The 23,940-nt window shown below is 41.9% G+C and overlaps 1 protein-coding gene across 13 annotated transcripts in view; it reads left to right on the forward strand.

Annotated features, from left to right (window-relative positions):
• PDE1C (phosphodiesterase 1C) overlaps positions 1-23,940 on the forward strand; it is a 613,256-nt gene that overhangs the window by 117,215 nt on the left and 472,101 nt on the right. For all 13 annotated transcript variants that reach the window (XM_064380482.1, XM_064380481.1, XM_064380483.1 and 10 more), the window contains exon 3: positions 8,963-9,134. In XM_064380482.1, coding sequence (XP_064236552.1) covers positions 8,963-9,134 — 172 coding nt within the window. The remainder of the gene's footprint in view (positions 1-8,962; positions 9,135-23,940) is intronic.

Raw genomic sequence — 23,940 nt, forward strand, 5'->3', positions numbered from 1 at the left:
AATTCACCTTGCATTATTTATCCCTTCCTGGCAGCCTGAACTTCCTTCATTAAAGGAAGCTGCAAACTGCTATCTGCAAGAGACTAAGTCAGGACTCTTCCTAGTTGTGATAAGGCAAATCCTGTTTCCTATGAAAAAGGTTGTCTGTTTCCTATTCAGAAATGCAGGATGTTCTGTGTGATCTATACTATGTATATGTTTATTTGCTCTGTAATAAAGTAGTAAACACAGTGTGATGTATCTCATAGAGTCTTGGATTAGGAGAATGAGAATTTTGGGTCAAAGTAATCTGTTTTCTAACCCTGTAATCTAGGTTATTTGATTTCTTGGAGCCTTAGGATCCCAGTGTTCAATAGGTTCCATAATACTTACTTCGAAGGGCTGATGATTAAGTAGGCTAACACAGGTGAAGCCCAGCACATAGCAAGTACTGAACAAATGTTTGCTACATCTGAATCTGAGACCCTGCTCTCTTGATGAGCTCAGTGGTACAGATGCTGCCAGTCTGGAGGATTTATAACCAGTCTGGAGGGGTTATGGGTCCATGGAAGGTTGTCTGTGAAGAAAAGGGTGAGGATTTATGGCAGGCACAGAGGGGAGGTAAGAGGAAAGGAGAATGTAATAGACATTGAATGAGAGTCAGGAACAAGTCAAAGGAGAGAGGAAAGAGGAGGTGGGGAGGGGAGTGGGGAGAAGCCGATGAGATGGAGTGGGTTGAAAGGAGATGCTTGTCTCCTGCACCTGAACCGCATTATTTTTGGTGCCCTGAAGGCTTAGTTTACCTAAGATTTCCCTCATGGGGTTTTTGATATTATTGAGAAAGACCTGTGTGACTCTGTTTTTGTATTTTTGGCTCTATTTAGTCAGAAACATTTCATGCTTTCAACATCAGCTTAAAATAAATCAGAGCAGGGGAATTTTTATTTTTCATGTTGTCAGAGCAGACCTTTCCAGTGCCCCTGGAGAGTCTTCTGCCCACATTTGTGGAGAGTCAGAGGAAGGGTTCTTTTCCAGTCAGAGTTCACAGGGGAGAGTACTTAATCCTAAAGACTCACCAGATTGAGTTGAGATGAGCCATGTCAGAGGCCCATGGTGATCCTTCTAAGGCAGGAACAAGTGGCAGATTGGATTCTGGCTGTATTTTCTGGCACACAAAAGCGTTGTGGACACCCTGTATCCTGCGCACCTCTCGGGCCTGGCTTGATCTCCTCTCGGTCCTATTTTTAAGCTCCGGCTGCATTGTTTTCTCTTAATTTCCATCCAGATTATGTGGGAATTGCCCCATACTCATGCATGGGTAGACCCAGAAGGGCTAGGAAATTAATTCCCTATGGAGTTACTTTTGACCATGGGGGATGAGAATCTGCAGATAAATGCTCCCTCTTTGATTCCTCAGGAGAATAATTCTGAGCACGCTTCCCAGCTCCTCTGTGATCCCCATGGAACCCAGCCCCAGGTACCCTGTCTTCCTGTCTTGATAAGGTTTATTATTAAGTACAGTAAGGCCAACAGATCAGGAGGTGACTGACATTGAAAAGACAGTGTGTTACACTCACAGATTCTAAGAGAAGGGGCACGTCATACCATGGGGGCCATACAGGAAATCTTGGAGTTTGTCACTGGGCAGAGGGAGATCAGGCTGCTGTGGGCAAGAGCCTCAATGTGGTTCAGGAAGCAGTGAGTGAGGCAGGGTAAGCAGATTTAGGATTGGCTAGTTGGATAATGTCAGTGGGCCTGGGGTAATTAAGGCAGATGGTTAGTGGCTAGGAACACAAAAGCTCTATGAGGGAGGTGGTTGGGGGTGCGGACTCTGGGTCAGTTGGTTTGTATTTGAAAGGCACACCCCTGGGAGGAGGACTACTGCCTGAGGAGGTGCAGGGACAAGGTGACTCAGGCATATTATTATTATTGGGTTGTTTAGATCCAGGCATGTCTGGCATACACACGTAGGGCAGATGTTACAGCGTCTTTTACAGAAGCTAGAAACATGGTGAATACACCCATGCGGATGACAACTTGACCTTGTACCTGTGTCTTGGCTTTCCCTTGTTACTCCCTGGTTTACTCTCCCTGTTTTCCTCTCCTGCTTCCCAGACTTACTTGTGGCAAGAATAAAAAAACTTGCCACAAGTCCTTGTCTCAGAATCTACTTTCCAGAAAGAAACTTGGTCAAGACCTTATGTTGGAGGCAATTCAGAATGGGCTGAGAAAGGCCTTTTTTTCTGTAGAGGGTGGTGGTCTTTGTTCGTCTTTCTCAGAGTATTTCCTGTGATATATTTCTTACTTAAAATTGTTAATGCTATTATTACTCACCTTTTGCCTTAAAGTTTTATTTTTACTTTTTGGAAAATAGTCTATCATTTATGAATTCATTCAGCAAGCATCTCTTCAGAGCCTGCTGAATATATAATCATGAGTTCACACTGATAGTTCTAGTTCAAATCTAACACAACAGGGTTCTTCACCTTCTCCTACTGTCTGTTTGTATTTTCTGTCTCCTGAAATAAGAGCTGTGGTTCCCAACACCCTCATTATGGCTGCACATTTGCTCTGTCCTACAGTATACATGGTATAGTTACTTTATGATTGCTTCTTTACTATTACCATCAACAGCAAACCTACTCAAAGAGGTTCGGGATTCTCTGCTGTGTGTGTGTGTGTGTGTATGTGTGTGTGCGCATTTAGAACTGATCTCTCTAATGATGTACAGTAGAGGTACTGTGTTCATAAAATATTTAAATTATTTTCCATTAGAATTATGTTACTAATATCACATACAGTTAGGTTTGTTTCTGTTTCTGTTCAATTGTAAGATTTTTAAATTTTTTTCTTAACTATATATTTGAATATTAAAACATTTACATCACTCAAAAATAAAAACTATATACAAATGTGAAGTCTTTCATCTCTAACCTGTCTTCCTTATTCCCAACCCATCCCTTGTGGGTAATTTTCATGGTTTCTGGTCTTGTCTTCTTTGTCTTTTGCAAAAATGAGCAAATATATTTCCCCTTGTTTCTTATCCAAGAGGGAACATAATATAAATAGTCTCATGCATGTTTTCTTTTCACTTATAATAGATCTTGGAAATTACTCCTTATCAGCTTATAGAGATCTTTTGCTTTGGGATATTAGTCAGTGGCATAGCAATCCATTACATAAATGTACTATAGTTAATTCAGAAGTAGGCTAATTTTAAGAGATTTCTCAAAGGGGAGCAGCATGAGGACTTTGGTACTGTTAAAGGATAATTTTTCAAAAATTCTTGCAAGTACAAAGTGAACATGTGTCAAAGATCTTATTCAACACATTAATGAAGAAACCAGTAAGATGTTACAACTAGTTTAGAAGAAAATCCAAAGAGCAGACAAATACATAAATCCATCAGGTATGCTGAAATGAAATTACTTAATGGATGTGAAACTGGCAAGACTCATCATTATCTACAGGGCTATAATTAATTGCATTCCATGGGACACGATTTACATTTCTATAGACAAGAATCATTTGCATTGCTATCAGTTTTCTCTAATTTACAGTATTGTGAAGTAGTTTCAAGATAGTGAAAAGTGAAGACAGTTTAGATGGGTGAGATAGACAGGACACTCAAAAAAGTTTTTGGTCAATTTCAAACACTTTGTTTGGATAATGTTTATGGAGGAGAGTAAGGAGAGGGCTGGGGAAAACGAATTCAGTTTTTCAAAGACTGGCTCTAGCCTAAATCAGTTAGCAGCTGCCTTGTGTTTTTCTGCCTTGTCATAGCTTCCTGGGGGCAGGCATGGTAGAGTTTTAAGAAATTGTCTTAGTCACCTCAACCTTTAGCAACACCACCCTGATCAGTCAGCAGCCATCAGTGCTGAGGCAAGATTCTCCATCAGCAAAAACATTGCATCTCCCTGAAGGCTTGGATGATTGTGAGCATTTTTTATTTCAGCAATAAAGCATTTTAAAATTAAGATATGTACATTGTGTTTTTAGACAAAATGCTATTACACACTTAATAGACTAAACGTAACTTTTGTATACATTGGGGAAACGGAAAAATTTGTGTGACTCATTGTATTGTGATATTTGCTTTATTGCAGTGGTCTGGAACTGAACCTATGATATCTCTTATGTATGCCCGTATATTGTTTTCTAGCCTCTTTAGAAGATGAAGGCAAATGAGAGGGGAGCTGGGAGTGAGTGTCCAGTGAATCCCAGTCATCTCTTCAAACACAGTCTTCTTTTAAACTCATCAGTGTGTGTCTTTGTGGGGGTCAGTACTTTGGTGGTGTCATCACGTTTCCATTTGGAAACCCTTAATGTAGAGGTGGCTTGGGTCTTAGGATTCTTCCAGTTCACTGACTGAGAAAATGGTGAAAAAGCTCTTATGAATGCATTGATAGTTTTAGATGAATTCGTAATTTTATTAGTCATATCTATCTAACCATCAGTTACATATTTATGGGTAAGATGTAATTTCACCCACAGTTAAATGCATGGCACCCTGTGGATTCGTGGAGCTCTTCCTATAAGCCTGCCATTCCTCATAAGTTGCTGCTCCACAGCACACCAGTCTCCTTCTGAAACACAGACATAGCCGTGTCACCACAACCTTGCTCAAAAATCTTTCTTTCTGTTTTCTGTTTGGAGGAGTTTTATTCAAGGCACTTTACAAATGGCCCAACTAGCCTCTGACCCGATCTCTGGACACTGTCCCTGTGGCTTCGCGCCAGCCTCAGGAGCTGCTTTGTTATGCCTCTGAGCCTGCACACACTGTCTGCACTGATTATTTCCCCCTGTTTCCACCTGCTGAAGAGCAGCTCATGCTTTAGACCACATCCAATGTCATGTTCTCCATGTGGCTTTCCCCAGGGCCCTGAGGGAGAGTGGGTGAGCCCTCCTCTGGCTCCCATAGCCCACTATTTACCCCTCAGTTATGGTGCAATGCCGGTTTATTGTGATTGTTTGTGGGTTCCCTTGGGAATCAGTCTCATTCATCTTTCCATTTCTAGGGCCAAGAATGAAACCTGGCACATTGAGGGAATTCAATATGTGTTTACTGAATGAAAAAAATGAAGGAATAAAGGGGGATGTACAGGAATTTTATTATAAGGTCTTCACTTAGATCAGGTGTAAGAAAACAGGCTGCTGTTCTTGTTCTTCCTCCCAGAACCAGACCTTCATTAACATAGAACTGATCTTCATTAACGCAGAGCCAGACTTCGTTAATAGGACCAGATCTTGTTAAGATATATATTTAGGGCCTTTAAAAAACAAAAAAAGCTGTCTTGTCTTTCAGGGGCTTGAGGAATCTGTTTCCTGCCACTGATCCACTTTAATTTTCTCCCGACAGACACAAAAGCACTTTGGATGGACACCCCAAGGGAGGTCAGTTATGGCATGGGCATTGAAAGAGCTGTTTGCTGACCCATGGGTGTCCTTGCTGTAGGCTCAGGGACCCATGTGAGGCACTCCCTCTTGTGTGTGATGTTCTTTTGATCTTCCTGGCAGAGCTGTCCTTCTGGCACAACAAGCCAGGGTGATTTCTTCCATGGTAGGCTGCAGGTGGCTGGCCAAGGTCTCGGAGGTATCCCCATGTGCACACAAATCCATTCTCTAGCTGCCTATCCCATGCATGATGTGCGTTAGCTAACACTGCTTCTCACTCCTTCATGCCCATCCTCATACCTCATGACTTTTTGTGTGAATTAGAAAAAGCCAGCCTTTTGCATAGACAAAGCTCCATGGTGCATGGCTTAGTGACCTGACAGAGTCTTTTTAAAAATGTTTGTTTATTGTTATTTTATTCTATTTTTATTTTACTTTAAGTTCTGCTATACATGTGCAGAATGTGCAGGTTTGTTACATAGGTATACGTGTGCCATGGTGGTTTGCTGCGCCTGTTGACCCATCCTCTAAGTTCCCTCCCCTAAACCCCCACCCCTCAACAGGGCCTGGGGTGTGTTGTTCCCCTCCCTGTGTTCTCATTGTTTAACTCCCACTTAGGAGTAAGAACTTTGGTGTTTGGTTTTCTGCTCCTTTGTTAGTTTGCTGAGGACGATGGCTTCCAGCTTCATCCATGTCCCTGGAAAGGACGTGATCTCATTCCTTTTTATGGCTGGATAGTATTCCATGGTGTATATGTACCACATTTCCTTTATCCAGTCTGTCGTTGGTGGGTATTTGGGTTTGCTCCCTGTCTTTGCTATTGTAATTAGTGCTGCAATAAACATACATGTGCATGTGTCTTTATAGTAGAAATATTTTTATTCCTTTGGGTATATACCCAGTAATGGGATTGCTGAGTTAAATGGTATTTCTGGTTCTAGATCCTTGAGGATTGCCACACTGTCTTCCACAATGGTTGAACCAATTTACACTCCCACCAACAGTGTAAAAGAGCTCATATTTCTCCATAGCCTCACCAGCAGCTATTACTTCTTGATTTTGTAATAATTGCCTTCTGACTGGCATGAGGTGTTATCTCATTGTGGTTTTGATTTGCAATTCTCTAATGATCAGCGGTGTAGAGCTTTATTTCATATGTTTGTTGGCTGTGCAAATGTCTTCTTTTTAAAAGTGTCGGTTCATATCATTTGACCACTTTTTGATGAGGTTGTTTTTCTCTTATAAATTGGTTTAACTTCCTTGTAAATTCTGGATATTAGACCTTGGTCAGATGGGTAGATTGCAAAAATGTTCTCCCATTCTGTAGGTTGCCTGTTCACTTGACCTGACAGTGTCTTTGTGTAAAGACAAAATCTTCCTCTCATGTGGGTAGACATAACAAGCACAAACCAATGGTGATTGGTTAATGGTAATGGTAATGTCCTCAGACTCTACTTAAAATTTTTTTTGCTCATAGACTTTTAAAATAAGTTATTTATTTAGTTTATTATTTATGATTTATTTTTTATTTATTTACTTTTATTTTTATGAATTTTTATTTCAGAACAGTTTTAGATTTACAGAAAATTTGCAAAGATAATATAAAGAGATCTCATATACCCTACACCCACTTTCCTGTGTTGTTAACCTCTTATATTAGCATGGCACATTTGTAACAGTTAATGAACAAATATCTATACATTCTGAGCAGCTAACATCCACACAGTATTCAGATTTCTTTAGTTTTTAACCGGATGTCCTTTTTCTGTTCCAGGATCCTATTAGAATACCACATTACATTTAGTCATCATATCTTTAGGCTCCTTTTGGCTGTGACAGTTTCTCAGACTTTCCTTATACACTAATTCCTCTGTTTCCAAGGCGGTTTGGTTCCCTCAGGTACCAAAATGCACAGAGGTTCAAGTGCCTGATATAAAGTGATGTAGTATTGACATATAATTCATGCACATCCTTCCATATACTTTAAGTTACTTCTAGATAACTTGTAATACCTAATATAATGTAAATACTAAGTAAATAGTTATTATACAGTATTTAGGGAATAATGACTAAAAAAAAGTCTGTGCAAGTTCTCTACAGATTTTTTTTTTCCTGAATATTTTTCTTCTTTAGTTGTTTTAATCCATGGAATCCATGGATGTGGAGGTTCAACAGTATTTGGTACCCTTGGCCGCTGTCAAGAGTACCAGTCAGGTGTTCTGTGGCAAGGTCTTCCAATGGCTTATCTAATGTTTTCTCCATGACTAGACTGGGTGTTTTAGACTGGTTCTTTAGTAAGTTTTATTACTGTTTAGGTATGGTAAGGTCAACAGATAGGGAGACAAATGACATTGTAAAGAGAATTTGTTTACCTACAGATCCCAAGAGAGGGCTTCCATGTCATGTTATGGGGCCATCTGGGGAAGCACTGGTGTCAATCAGGAGGTGGGGTGGGACGTTGTGGGGAGGAACCTTTGTTGTGGTTTCTGCAAGAAGGAACAGGCAAGGCAGGTAAGCAGGCTTGGGACTGGCTAGTTTGAATGACTTAACTGGGCTGGAGCCTAGGGGCTCCCTAATACCTAGTTGCCTGGTACCAGGCCCTGGGGTGATTAGGTCCAGTGGAGAGTGGCCAGGGGTGTGAAAGTCCTATAAGGTGACTAGTCGGGGTGTAGACTCTGGATTGGCTGGTTTGTATTTGAAAAGCACACCCCTCGAAGGACTTCCCCTGAGGAGTTGGGGGCTGGGGGAGAGTGGGGTAACAAGGGAAGCAGAAGGCCAATGTCAGGTGCCTCCGGCATATTATCAGGTTGTCCAGAACTAGCTGTGTTGGGTACATGCATATAGGGCAGATATTATAGGATGAAATTTATGGAATCTAGAAACATGCCTAATACACAGAGAGCACAGAACAAAAGTGACATTTTCATGACATCATATCAAGGGCACACATTATCAGCACAACTTCTCTGTTGAGTTTGACCTTGATCAACGGCAGATCAGGCTCTCCTTTTGTAGACGCCTCTTCCACTTGATGCCCACCTTTAACATTTATCTCATATGTTTGAAGTTTTACATGCATAAAGATGCATATAAATATCCTGGGTTTTGATATTGCAGAAGAATCAACCTGTTGATGATGAGTTCTAGTACTTAAAGTTGATGTCCTCTTTGGTATGTGTGTCTCCATAGAATGGAGTCTTGGGCTTCAGGCAAGCTGAGTTTACAGGGGAGACTTGTGTTTGGACATCCTCACTCTTCCCTAAAATAGTAGTGCTTTATATATTTCCAATTGCTGACTAAACATCTAAATAGATACCTGTGGCTCTGTCAGGAGTTTGGGCTGATCGCCACTGCAATGAGATAAGAGATATCCATAATACTTAGCTTTGAGTCAAAAGACTCAGAGTGGTGGCCTGTTTCTGCCTATAAATGTAAAAATTCCTGGTTACAACTCTCTAATGTTGGTGGAGATGGTGAGAAATATATAAATTTCCCTACTCTGCTTTGGAAGATCCTGAGTTGTGGAAGGCAAGACATGGAGTCAACTGGTGGATAATTCACCTGCATCTCTCTTTTCCTCATGCCTCAGGATCTAAGTCACAGAACTGTCTGTGGAACTCCCTCATCGACGGGCTCACAGGGAATGTCAAGGAGAAGCCACGGCCAACAATTGTCCATGACCCTCGACCCCCAGAGGAAATCCTAGCTGATGAATTGCCACAGCTGGATAGCCCAGAAGTCTTGGTGAAGACATCCTTCAGGTTTGGTGGATTGCAACTCAATGTGCTCCTTCTCATTTGCTAGTGGAGTTGTTTCAATCCAGTTAGATGCAGAGTCAGTGTGGCCAGCAAATTACTTCATTTCTTTGAGCTGAGTAAAGTAGAATTGATGAAGGAGGGTTGGAATCGATGCTAGCTGGACTTCTGGCTGGATTTTCTGAATGTAGTGAAGATATTACCAGTAGTCAAGTTACTGTTGGTATTTAATTGGTATTGGCATTTAAATGCTGAGGCAAACGATTTATTGATGTTGGCAATTTGAATTGGATTAATGAGTCTTTTGCTTCAAAGGAGAGTGATGCATCCAGATAAGGGTGTAGAGAAAAAGCACGTGTTGAGAATTAATTCAGCCCTGTGTCTTTAGAGTCTCTTGCTGGGGGAAGGTTTCCAGTTGTAAAAGATGTAAGAGCTGCTCCTAACGGAAATGACGTGAGAATTTTCTTGTGTTTTTTCCAAGGTGGCTGTTTACTCTGTTCTAGTTCATCATTTAGCCTTGCATCTTCCTGCAAGGTCTTTTATTTTCTTTTAATATTGTACCCCTTATAACTCGGTCCCTTATCTTCTCACCCATATTAAATAAAAATCAATCTGGGTATGAATGTGGTGTAAAAAGGTGATTCCCACCCCCACCATGGGCCTTTCAGACTCACATTTGAACAGTATATTTATAGTACTACTGGTATCAGTAATTAAGACTCAATCATTTTTCCAGCTTGCCTGCTGCCTCTCCTTTCTTCCTGTTATGTCACTTTTACTTATTTTACTTTTCTTTCCACTATAGTCTTTCATACTCTCCACATGGTTAGATGAACATATAAACATCGTTTTTCTCTCCCCATAAACAATTCAGACAGCTATTGGAGTTCCATGAAATATATTTGAAAAATGTACTCTCTTCTGCATCCAGGTGATATGTGTAATTGCTCAGTGAGAGCCATTATTGTGTGAAGTTTCTTAGTGTCGACTGAATTATAGATGAGTTCTAAAAGAAGTGATAAATAGGGATTTGGATTTCTTTATACAGTGTGACAAGTGCATTGGTGAGACAAGAAGTGCAGGCAAATGCTGTTTTTATTTCTACTAAGGGCTTGGCTGTTGCATCATAAGGTTTCAAATAGAATAAAATCCACTCACCTAGAGAGAAGTGCATCTTATGAACCTGCAGTTCTCAGCAAGTGACTGTGGTGAAAGTGGAGACCGTGAATAGCTTTCTCTGTCTATACGTTCTCACCTTGGAACATCTCTTCTGGAGTCAATCCCTTCTCCTAAGTCTTCTTATAACTGCTCCTTCCACCCCAAAGCAGGTTCATCATCTTCTTCAATAAACAGGCAAAGAGTTACTCTTATGAAAAGAACATCTCATTTGCTCACCCAACTCCGTTACCATCATCTTTTTTTTTTGCATTCTCTTGGTACTCTTTAATAAAGAGGATGTATTGATGCCCATGAGCATCATTTAATCTGTTAGTTGTATCATGTAGCACCATCTTGGTTCCTGAGAGAGATTAAGTTATAAATTGAATGTCTGGACTTATTTTTGTTTCCTTGTAACACTTGGTGCTGTAGGAAGAAGACAGCAGGTGCATGCAGGTTATGCCAACCCTTTAGCAATTGAGACAAGAAATCTATTAGCATTTATTTATTTTTTTATTGGTACCCTTAATACAACTGTGTACTATTCTGTAACTGTCCTTTCTTCCAAAGAAGATGATTGATTTTGATGGCAATGTTAAATGGCAGATACTCTCTTCTGCAATTGTCCTCAGCTGTCACCACAGTTCATGTTCACCATGATCAGTTGTGAGATTTGTTGTACATAAATTACTACAAGTACTCAGGTATGGGAAGAGTTTATTTATCAATAAATACATCAGAGCAGAATCGAGGTTACCTTACAGCTCCTTTGTAGGGTCATTACAACTGAGTGGTACCACAATAAGGGTAAGTGATAGCTTTGATTACTTCCTTCTCTTTCTCCTTGGTCATACTTGGAGGGCATTTGGGATCTAGGGCATGAAATATGGTCATCAGCTCGTACCAAACAAGATACAAAAGACAATGTCAATAAGGTCAATGTGCCAAATTATCAGGAGGTTCAGTCTTTTCTTGGTGTTCTTGTCCCTCACTATTTCCAAGGACCCCCAGCCTTACTGACAGTGGTTCAGGAATCATCACTTATTCTGCTATGCCTTTTGCCCCTTGCTAGGGAAATGAGGTCTCCTGTTGAGTGTGGACTTTCTGACTTCAGTGAAACTAGGCATCTCTGTCACCAACCCAGATGACCCCTTCCTTGCGATGTCTCCTCTCCTTGACTTTTGCTGTCTTTTCCTGACACCCGGCCTCAGCACAACCACAATTTTTCTCAGACATATTCTAATAATGTTGATTCTCAAAAGGAAGAGGTAGGATACTTAATTCCACTTTTCCCAGAAATCTTTTCTAGCTCTCTGCAAGGTAGAGTCAAATATACACAAGCTACTTCCAGGACAAAATGTGTATACTTGTTTAATATTTGCATTTAGTCTTTTCATTTAAGTAGTTCTTTTCACAGCAAAGGGACAGTCTGCTCTAAAGCTAAATTCTACTTTCTGTTTCCAAAGATAGGAAGTGTTTATAAATTTATCAATGATGGATATTTTTCAAAAAAATTTCAAACATTTTTATGTTTCAGTCTCCCCCAGGTTCTGTTACATCAGCAATAGCTGTTCTTATTTGTCAGGTTTGACCCAAAAAACTCAAGGATTCTGTCCATTTTAGAGATGAAGAAACTGGCCCAGAGAGGTAAAGCCTATAAAAAATTACTTGTAGATTGCTGGTCTCCAAAGCAGCAGCAAGGAGTAGCTTGGGCAGAGTTTAGGTCTTACTTTGTCACCCCACCACGAATAAGTATATCATCTGTACACTCACATAAAAAGCATGCTTGTGATTCAAATGCAGCTTCAAGACATGTTCCTGGGCCTTCTCTTCCAATCAGGCTGTGATCCCTAGGTATGGCCTGTAAATAATCTGAATTGTCACTGGGTTCATGTCATTTACTAATAATGCCAGAGAGTATAGCTGAAAGTGAGAATTTGACACACTGACTTAGAAATAATGATTTTGGAAAATGAAAGGCACCAGCTTTCTTCCCCAAGGGTTGTGTGTTGATAGTTGAGGTTTGTACAAACACCATCTCAACTCTAGGTATGGTCCCTGACAGTCTTCCCTCTTGTCCCCCACCTGGCTGGGCAGTGCTGATGAGGCAAATGCTCTGTGTATTGGAGCAGACAGTTTAGCAGAGTCTTGGGAGGAAGGTTCCAGAGCTTGAGGGGAAGGTTTCCTCGTGGCTGCCCAGGTTCAGATCCCAGCCAATATTGCTGGAAAGCAACACGGTTTAGTGCTCAGTTGTACTAAGGGCGTTAGTCTTTACTCTCCGAGAAAGGGACATTCTAAGCTATCCGGGTGGGAAAGTCTGACTTCTGATAATGGCTGTACTGGGCTTCAGTACCAACTCCATTACCCCTGGCGAATTGCTTCATCTCTTCAAACCTCTGTTTTTAATCCCCACTACCTCCCTAGCTTTATAAAGGCATAATTGACAAATAAAATTTGTATACAATTTACGATGTAAAATAATATAATGTTTTGTTGTATGTATGTGTTGAAAAATGATTAAATCAAGTTAAATAACATACCCACCACTTCATATAATGCGCCCCCCCCCGCTTTTTTTTGGTGGCAAAATCTCTGTTATCTTAACTGTCATACTAAGGTTGGACTTGAAGAGTGGTCTGATGGTTCAAACTTGAGTGTGCTTCACAATCACCTGGGGGGATTGTTAAAACAGACTGTTGGGCTCATCCCAGGTCTAGGTGGGGCCCAAGGTTGTTCGTGTCTAACAAGCTTCAGGTGATACTGATGCTGCTGGTCCAGGATCACACCTGGAGAACCACTGCACTAGGTGAGATTTAGGATCCCTTTGAACTTGAGAATATTTTACTGTGTTAATTTGAGCAGGTCACTTACCTATTGATATGGCTTGGGTCTGTGTCTCCACCCAAATATCATCTTGAATTGTAATCCCATACATCAAGGGAGGAGTCTGATGGGAGAGGGTTGGATTATGGGGGCAATTCCCCCATGCTGTTTCTGTGATAGTGAGTTCTCACAAGATCTGACGGTTTTATAAGCTGCTGGCATTTCTCCTGCTTACTCTTCTCTCTTCTGCTGCTATATGAAGAAGGTCCTTGCTTCCTCTTCACCCCCCACCATGATTGTAAGTTTCCTGAGGCCTCCCCAGCCATGTGGAATATTGAGTCAATTAAACCTCTTTCCTTTATAAATTACCCAGTTTCAGGGATTTCTTTATAGCGGTGTGAGAACAAACTAATACACCTATTCTGGCCTGTTTTAAAATATTTGAAATGAGAATAAAGAGACCCCCTTCCCGGGGTTTTGGGAAGATTTAAAGGAGATAACACGTGAAAGAGCCAAGCACAGTGTCTAGCACCCAGAACAAGCTCAGTAAGTATTAATTTGGGATTCATGCTCAGCACATGCTGGAATCTTTGCATGTCCTTGAGCCTACTCATATAAAGTTAAATAGGATCAAACATGGGTTTTGTGACTCCAGGTGCAGACACTGTGAGCCCTGAAAGCTTACTAAACATGTGGCATGAAAAGTCTGTTTTCAAAACCTGAAATTTTTGAAAAGAAGAAAGGGAGAAAAATAAATAAAGAAAAAGGCTTCAGTGCTTTGAAAATAGACACTCCTGGGAACCCACCTTGGGTGCCTCTTTCCTTGTTTCTCATATCCTGTCCCTTTAAACCTGTTGTTCTGCCCAGGCTTTTCTTAAAAGACAATAGAGAATAAATTGAACCTGGGGCCTAAGGAAGACAGACAAGTCCATCCAGTCTGATTAGTGACAGGAATCTCAATACCTGCCACTAGAGGACCCAAGAGAACAGGAAAGAGCTGGCTGCTGAGAGATGTTTCTCTCCTAGCCTCTAAGTGTACACATTCCCAGAGGTGAGAGGGACCTGGCCCAGATGGTACCACAAGTAAGAGAAACCAGGAACTATGGGCCAGAAACTGTGCATTCATTTGCTCATTTAATCCCCCAAGCCCTGGCAAGTTGAATGTTGTTATCTCAATTTTACAGGTCAGGAAACTGAGGCTCAGAGAGCTCAAGCAGCTTGCCTAAAGTCACCCAGCAGGTGGCAGAGCTGGAGACGTCAACCCTGTCCACCCAGCTCTACAGCCATGCTCCTTCAGCATCTTCTACAAGCACCACATAACCTAGTACCACATAACATAAGATATGTGAGTGGTTATACTAATTCGGGTGTGCACTTTGGATATATAGTTTGAGTTATATTTTGATACGTATTTTATATATCCTATAAGATTGGCCCTGTTCTATTGCACTAAATCTTTTTCTAGTCTAGACTTATGTTTTCAATCCACCTACCCCTTTTGGATAGAAGCCCTTGAAGGCACTGCTTCCCAAACCTTATGTCTAAATGAATTCCTTGGGGAATCCTGTTAAATGCAGACCCTGATTCAGTAGGTCTGGGGTATAGCCTGTGAATCTTCATTTCTAACAAGCTCCAACTGATGCAATGGTCTGAGAACTAGGCAGGGGCTTTGGAATCCCACAAGTATGAATTTGCAAACAATCTTCTAAACTACATGATATGAGTAATGGTTTTGTTCTGTTTCCTCATTTTTCACATGCAAACAGTAAAATAACACAGGCTTTGGGGACTGCTGTTAGGATTAAGTGGGCCAACGAAGGTGACAGCCTCTAATTCTTTCTCACTCAGTTTTTAAGACCTTGTGTAGGAGAAGATTGATCCTCTACACCCCAACTCTTTCTTTTGTGACTGGGTTATGCAATGGGACCCAGCCAAGGAATCTGAGTCCTATGGATTCTTTGTGAGTGAGGCTGGCTGTGGGCCCGACCTCCTTGGGCAGTGGTGGAAATTCTGAAGCCACTCAGTGCATTGCCCATCTCAGTTATTTTGCCTTGAATCATGTGACTCCCAACACAGGTTGTGTTGCCAGGTTTTGATAATTTTGCACTTGGTAGAATCGAGTGCTTACTCCCTACAGAATCAGTGGGGACTTGGTGAGCTTCTCTTCCCACTTAGAATGGACTTATTTGGGCTTTGGCAAAGGCTTTCTAGATTCTATAGATAGCTTACTAAGAATATGTTCCAGAGAGCAGAACCGCATTGAGCCAACACCCTCAGCTACGGATGAGATTAAGGCCTTGTCAGATCCCATTTAATGGATTGCGTTTTCCATGCAGAATTAAATCGTTGAACTCATCCTGATTTTGGCTTTTGGCAGTCATTTTTCCTCTAGGGGCTGCTGCCAAAATGTCAGTTTCTGACTTGATTACTTTCAGGAAAGGTGCAATCTGGCTGATGATATGGCATGGTGTGGGGTAGCATCCCCTGGAGCTTCGGCCCTGCCCTGGGATGAGTCATAGGTTAAAATTCCCAGTTAGCTCATGGGAAGTCTGGTCACGCACATTCTTCTGTCACCGAGTGTTGCTCACCCACTGGGAACTTCTAGGGACACCTACTCTCCTGACTTAGTGTTGCCTTCCTGGAGTTATTTTTCCCCTTTAGTCTTTGCAAATCCAAAACATTTGCCAAGGGGAAGAATGAAACAATGAATTCTGAGAATTGTTAAAGCCTAGAGAAGTTTTTATTGCAACCTTGGCTTCACATAAAGGCAATATTTAGGTCTCTCTTTGTAAGTTTTTAGAGACAGATTTTCTAGTGTTAAAAATTGACCAAGTGTATATGAGGTAGACACCATTCATTCTTCTTGCATTCTTTTTAGTCCTCTTGCTGGTATTTTGGGAGGGGAGGGCTTATATCTCTGTGGTGGCTATGAGAATGTGCCACCACAGAGATATAAGCCCTTTCATATCTCTTACCACAGAAAGTGAACTTGACCCATGGCCTCCTAGCTTGTGTGGGGTGAAATTTACCCCTGTGATGACTGAGGTTGTGCATCCCAAAGGAACCCGTTGGCAATGACTGAGTATGGCAGGAACCCCAAGACCAGCTGTTTCTGGGAGATATGGAACTCCTCTGATGGTGACTTTGGTTTTCAGACTCACTGATGGCCTTGCTGAACTTTCTTTAGAACTGCAGTACAGTCTCAGACACTTCTACCCAACTTTCTTTTACTGGGAATCAGACCTGCATCCAAGTCTTATGGCTTTCTCAGCCTCACTCAGCTCTTTACCTATTTATTTTTACATATTTTAGTCCAATACATTTCTTGTATGTCTAATCCTGTCATGATGTCTGATCCTGTCGTGATGTCTGCTTCTCGGAGGACCACAGTCTCCCATCACACTGCAGTTCTCTGCTGGTGCACCATTCTAGCTCAGCGCTGGGGGCATAGCTCCAATGCTACTGGCCTAATAGCATTGGAGCCAATCCTCTATATTTAATTTTATATTTTATATTTGACGCTGTATCTTCCCTATGGGCTCTAGTGGGAGGGAACATGGGGCAAGTCACAATTTTCTTCAGTATCTTGTGTTTTGATTGCCTTACAAGGGATTTTTGTGGAAGCATTGAGATTAAAGAAACTAGAACATAAGGAGAAAATTGTAATTATACTCAAAATATAATTGTTTTTATCATCCAAGAAATGTTCACAAATGTTGAACTCCATACAGAAGATCTGCTGATGGACACCCCTGGTTCCTAGCCAGTGGACTTATCTCCAGGGCTGACTTCCCCTAAAGAATGCATCCTTTTTGCAATCAGAGCACATTCTCCTCGGGCTGTTGAGAAATTCAGGCTTCCACCCCCAGGAATGTAGCTCATCTGAGGTGTCCTCAACCCCTCAGCATACGCCACAATAAATTTTAGCGGCACATTTTACAAAGTGTGAGTTATTCATCCTAGAATAACCCTCAGGAAGCTTTCAGTGCTGTCGGGTTGGGAGGAGGAGCGGGACACTCCTTCTGGAGCTTCCACCTAACTCACCCTGCCAATGTGAAGTGTGGATAAACTTCTCTATGTTTCCTAATTAGCAACAGGAACTGCTGTTCCAGCCCACATAAAGACCCAAAATATGCAGGGAATCCCTGAAGTCGTCTCTAAATAAAGAAAAGAACTATGAAGAATTGAGATCAGCTTGGACCAAACTACCTTTGCGGGGGTCAGTGTGGGGTGTGGGGTGAATGCACTTCTCATCTCCGGTTACATAAGCAATAAGTTCATTGTGCAAAACCTGTAGACTCACAGGGAAGAGATTTTCAATAGAGTACTTCATGTGTGAAGGTAGCACCAAGAAGCTATGAGAGTGGGAGCAGCAGCGTAGAGGAGATTGGCAGTAGATCAGGGATGTAGCCCAAGGTCAAGGGTGCTCTGTGCTCTCTCTTGGATACCTCCACAACTGGGCTGCCCAACCTCCTATCCACATGCTGTCTGGACACTACCATTGGCCCATAGTAGCACATCTCACATTATTCTTATTTATATTTTACATTAGCTAGATACTAATTTTTCTGGGTAGGTGGCAGGGACTCACTGCCTGGATTGCCTGGTATATCATAGATTCTTCGAGTGTATTTGTTGATGGAATGAATGGGCTGTGGTTTTGCAACCTGATTCATTTTTATGGTTTAACTCATGAGCCTCCTGTGAAAAGGGTGGTGTAATTTTAGGAGCTGGAAGTATAAATTAAGTATATCCCAGGCATTAAAGAAATTTCTGGTTGGGAGAGAGGGCAGAAAGAGTAATGCTGTTGAAAATGCGTTGCAGACTTTGGAAGCCTAAAATACAGGCAGTGGTTTGCAGAAGTCAGCTAGCCAGGGGCTTTCGCCCATCATATTCCTTCCTCCCTCCCTCCCTCCCTCCCTCCCTCCCCTCCCTCCCTCCCTCCCTCCCTCCCTCCCCTCCCTCCCTCCCTCCCTCCCTCCCTCCCTCCTTCCTTCCTTCCTTCCTTCCTTCCTTCTGCAGAGTCTTGCTCTGTCACTCACGCTGGAGTGCAGTGGCATGATCTCAGCTCACTGTAACCTCCACCTCCTGGGTTCAAGTGATTCTTGTGCTTCAGCCTCCACGCCCAGCTAATTTTTTGCATTTTTAGTAGTAGAGATGGCGTTTCACCATGTTAGCCAGGCTGGTCTTGAACTTCTGGCTTCACGTGATTCACCCATTTCGACCTCCCAGAGTGCTGGGATTACAGGCATGAGCCACCACACCTGGCCCATATTCTTTTCTTTACTAAAATTTTTTGACTTGGCTTATTGGAGGATAGAGGATTTATTCTTATCAATCAGTAGGGAATGAAGAGTTACTGTCCAGAAAATGTACTTTATAGATAGGCAGCATAATGTGAGAATACCTGTGTAACAGGGCTGCAAATTTGTCAATACCCTAACATGTATGAGAAAATGTTGCTTTTTAATTTCCTTTTTAGTTGAACTAGTCTTCCTCTGGAACCCCCACTTTAAGGGGAATGGGAGAGGAAACCTACATTTAAAGTCAAATATGAACTTACCATTTGGATGACACTTTTTTTTTTCTGATGATTTAGTTTCTTTAGTAAAATGCTTGTTGGCTCAGATGTCCCCTCTGGCACCCTGCAGCTCACCAAGATGGTGTCTGGTTTGTGTGGCTCTGCTGGCAGGTGTGATCTGGCCCCTCTTGCTGCCTGCCTTTTCCTTCCAGCCTTCTTCCACTTCCACTACTGCAGTGCTTTAGGCCCTGAGGAGGGTCTGGTTTTGATTCTTATGTGGTTAAGGATCAGATGGTCCAGCCTTTAGCCCGTGGCTACTTTGTCCCCATGGCAACCTCCAGGACTAACTCTCAGTCACAATCCCAGGTAACTTCTGAGATTTGGCTTCAGGAGCTTGTGGGAGCCTCTGGGGCCTGTCCAAACTACACAGAGCCTACAGACAACCTGGCAAAGCTAAAACCTAGCCTCCCTTTACCTAACTCTACTGGCCACAAAGTTTACTTTGATGTAGAGCTTCTGGTTTTTGGTGGATCTCCCTCCAGAGAGAGAAGAGGACACCCAGGTTCCACCCTTGCCTCTTCTGCTCTGGTTTCTCTTCTTCCTGTATTCTCGCCTGCCAGAAAAGCTGGCTCTCTGCCTTTCCACTTCTCCTCCCTTATAGCCTGCACCTCCCCAGTACCACGCCTGGGGCTAAGTCTTAATGGTGGATGAAGTAAAGAGACAGATTGGCCTACTGATATGGGACCCTACACTGGGAAATATCTCAAAAAACACCATATGTCACCCCTTACAAGTTTCCGTGATGAATGACTTTAATTGCATTTGTTTGTTGCAGTGAAATTAAAATAACCTAAATAAAAATAAAGCAGACCCCTTTAAAACTGTGTCCTGTAATAATGCAAATTTGTGTATCCCTTGATTGATGTGATTGGTTCCTGTTCTCTGCATTACCTTATGATAATTTAACCCTGTATTTTACTCTGTAGAAATATTTGTTCCTGTTTACAGCATCAGGGCAGAATTTTTGACCTTGCTAGAGGAAAAGGAGCAGTTTCCTTCTTATTAAAATGTTTCTGATAACAAATGCTCTCTTCCCATTCATGTGCTCAGTGCATACTCTACAGTTGCATCCTGTGTTGGGCACGGAAGCCGCCCGAGGTGAACCAGACCACTGCAGGCCCCATCCATCCCCCCTGACCCTCTCCCCGTCTCCCAGACGTCACAGAGTTCGATCAATATGTTGAATGGTACTGTGGTATAACCATACAATAGATCACTCTGGATTATGGGGGACATAAAAGGGAAGCAAAAGGAACGGTGTGAACCAGGCCCACGAGACAGGAACACATGCCGTATGCCAAAGGAACTGTTAAATTTGCGACTGAGGTGTGTGAACGAGAGGCAGGTCAAGTTTGGAACCAGGTAAAGGAAAGGAAAGCCTGGGACTATGTAATGTAGGGCCCTGTTTGCCATTAGAGTTTCAGTTTATTCCACAGGCAGAAATCTTTGGAGCGCTCAGAAATCTTTGGGTAAGCGGAAAGGAGACTGTATATATTTTTAAATTAAGTTACAGAATTAGGAATTATATTTCCATGCCTTGGTCCCCTGCACATGTAGCATCAAAATGAAGGTTTCCTGGCCTGACAGAGATGAAATAATGGAGCTGGAAAACAGTGCGGGGATTAAACACCGGGTGTTCTATGGTGCCTGGAGGAAGTACATGGACAATTTTGGGAAGAAACTTGTGAAAATATGCTTTCCCACATGGATTGGAACAGAGATCATTTTTTAAATTACATCCTTCTAAATGCAGTAGTAGCTAATGGTCATTGACTAAACAGCCCGACAACTGTATCCTAGCTGCGGATCCCCATTTATTGATTACTGTTAAGTGCAGCCAGAAGTGAATTTGCTAGGTCAAATTACCTTCTGACCCTGGAAGCCAGCTCGGTTGTGGGAGCATTGTTATTTGCACAAGAGCTACAGACATGCTTGTCCTCATTTAGAAGGCGCGATAACTCTGGCTCTGGCGACGAGGCTCAAGTACTTGAGGCAGGCATATCACAAACTGCCTGAGAGGGTGACTCATGAACTCTGTAAAGTCAGAGATAGGAATATGTCAAATAGTAAATGTGGTCTAGGGATCCAAAATTGTAAACTTTGATTTGTTTAACATTCTCATTCTTTGAAAATGGCCCCGGTTTTGAATAAGAAAACCGTGTGTGAAGGGGGCCTGTGTTATAATTGTATAATTGCATGTTTGTGCAGTGTTCTGCTAATTATTTTATCCTTAAGTTCATCTCCCTAAATCAAGGTTGAGTTTTCTTAGTTGTTAAATTTCCTCAGGTAGCACTCAATCTGGCTGTCGTGTGTAACTCTAAGCCAACTTATGGGTACTTGTATTTAAGAAATGCTTTTATGTTTGTTTTTTAAAATAACATTTTGACAATATTTAAACTTCTAGAACAATTGCAAGACTAATAAAATGAGCTATTATCTTCCATCTAGAGTCACCTTTTAGCCTTTTGCTGTATTTGCTTTAGGTTTATCATCTATGTATCCATTTTTTTCCCCAAAAATCTTTTAATCCTAAATTGTAGACATCACGACCTGTCGGCTTTAGCTTGTATCTCTTAAGAATAAGATCTTTTTTTTTTACAGTACAGTTTACCATAGTTAGGAAACTTAATCTTGACATTATGCTATTACCTAATAAACAGTCTGTGTTCAAATCTTACCAAATGTCCCAATAATATCTTTAACAGCTGTATTTTTTTCTGATCTAGGCTCCATTCTAGAAGCACACATCATCTCTAGTTATCATGTTTTTTAGGCTCCCTTATTTTATTTTTTTTTCGTATTTTATTGACATAGTTGTATGTATTTTTGGGGTACATGTGATATTTTGATACAGGTATACGATGTGTAATGATCAAATCGGTAATGGGGGTGTCCATCACATCAAATATTTATATTTTCTTTGTTTTGAGAACACTACAATTTTCCTGTAATTATTTCCAAATGTACAGTAAGTTATTTTTAATTATACTTTCCTTATTGTACTATTGAATACTAGAACTTATTCCTTCTATCTAACTATATTTGAAATAGGGAGGGAGGTTGAAAGGAAGTTGGTTAATGGGTACAAAAAGATAATCTCCTTTAATTGAAACAGTTTTTCAGTCTTTCTTGACACTGACAGTTTGAAACAAACAGGCCATGTGTTTTGTTGTGCAGAATGTTCCTCAGTTTGGTTTTTCTGATTGTTGCCTCTAGAGCCCTCAGGTCATCCATTTGACAGGGATACCACATAAGTGACACTGAGTCCTTCTCGGCACAACAATGAGGAGGGAGATCTTTCCTATTATGGGTGATGTTGACTTTGATCACTGGTTAAAGTTGTTACTCACAATTTGTCCACTGTCGAGTTACCTTTCTCATAACTAATGGGTACCTTAATAGTGATAAGTAATCCGTGGGGAGATATTTTGAGACTCTGTAAATAACCTTTTCCCCAACAAATGTATGCAGGGGTTCTAGCGTCACTTGATGGCACTTGGCTGAATCAATGGTACTTTCCAACTCTTATCATTCCTTTTCTATGTGTTGGATGATATTTGACTATAAATAAGAGCATTCCCTTTCTCTTCCTTTCTACATTTTAGTGTCAATATAGACTCTGGATTCTCCTTTCATCCAAATTTTATAAGCCATTGTATCTTCACTCTTCCTGGAGTCCAGGCAGTTGCATGTGAGAGAAAGGCCACAGATCCAGGTCTAATTCCCTGTCCTACTGGGGATGTGAATGGCCAGTAGGGTCTTTTTAGGGTCCTCTAATCTGGTAGAAAACACTCATAAGTGGGAGCTGAACAATGAAAACACATGAACACAGGGAGGGGTACAACACACACTGGGGCCTGTCAGACTGGAGGGTATGGGGAGGGAAAGCATCAGGATAAATAGTTAATGCATGCTGGGCTTAGTACCTAGGTGATGGGTTGATAGGTGCAGCAAACCACTATGGCACACATTTACCTATGCAACAAACCTGCACGTCATGCACATGTATCCCAGAACTTAAAATCAATAAAATAAAAAGAAAACGATGTCTTTTACCTGGCCTTATTGATGCCATTGGAATTATAGGAAATTGCAGAGTGGAGAGAAATTCATGGAATGGGTTTAGGGAGGCAGTTACTTAGCCAGATAAAGGAGTTTGGGTGAATCATCCCACTCTTCTCATGAGGCTGTTTCTGCCCAGTTAGTTGCTCTCTGCTCCCGCTGACCCATGGCTGTGCCAGACACCATTGTTACGGAACGTTGCGTCCATCTTAACAATGATGGGTGTAGTGGGAACACTGAGCTCTGGTTTAATCCCAGTGACGCCCCTTGCCTACTGTCTGACCTTGAGCACACAGTTTAAGCTGAGCCTCAGTTTCTTCCTCTGTTTAACAGGATTAGATGTTCTTTCCCTCAAGGGCTACTTGTGAGGAGTCGAGGAGGCATGCATGCGGTGAGCATGGTGTCTGGCAGCAGCTGATGCTTTATAATTAGCAAGTGATATGATTCAGTGTCAGCATCCTGCTCAATGCTTGGAAGGTGCACTGTGAGCTCTGGGCTCTGTGTTGTGTGGAGGAATTAACCTTTTCTGGGTTAATCAGCCGTGTTCACTGGGCCCTCGGTACTGAGCAACCACTCTGCCACCTGGGACCTTTGAGGTGGTTTCTCTCTTTTCTTTCTAGTGTTTTCCTCTTAACCCTCATCCAGTCACATTGTATATAATGACAATAATAGCTAATCTGACTAGAGATTGTGTGTCAAGCATTTTTCTACAAGTTCTATGTGCTAAGCCATTGAATTCTTGCAACAACCGACAGGTGTTTTTATTACTTCCATTTCATAGATGGAGAAAGTGAGGCAAAAAGATATTACATATTCAAGATCCTACCATCATTTGGTAGATCTGGGATTCAAAACCAGACAGTCTGGCTCCAGAACCCACAGTTAACCACTGGGCCACACTGCCTCCCTGGTCCAGCAGTAAGGCAGAGGGTCTGTGTCCTCTGGCTTTGACACTGCTATGGACTTGCCCTTCAGTGAGGTCTCTGCTTCCTGCCTGCCTCCACACCCTGATCCAGTCGCCTGCTCATTTCCTGCCGTTTCCTTGTGCTTGGTATGGACTCTTACTGCAGCACTGGCTGGCCAGCCACCTTGGGCTTACTCCCTGCCTGCCCAGGCCTCCTGCCATAGATTGTTCAGTCTAAGAATGCAACTTTAGCTACTGGGCTGGAGAACTAGGAAGCCCTTCTT

Source organism: Aotus nancymaae, unplaced genomic scaffold (assembly GCF_030222135.1).
Source record: "Aotus nancymaae isolate 86718 unplaced genomic scaffold, 86718_ANA_hifiasm-v0.15.2.pri h1tg000025l, whole genome shotgun sequence".
NCBI classification, from domain to species: Eukaryota; Metazoa; Chordata; class Mammalia; order Primates; family Aotidae; genus Aotus; species Aotus nancymaae.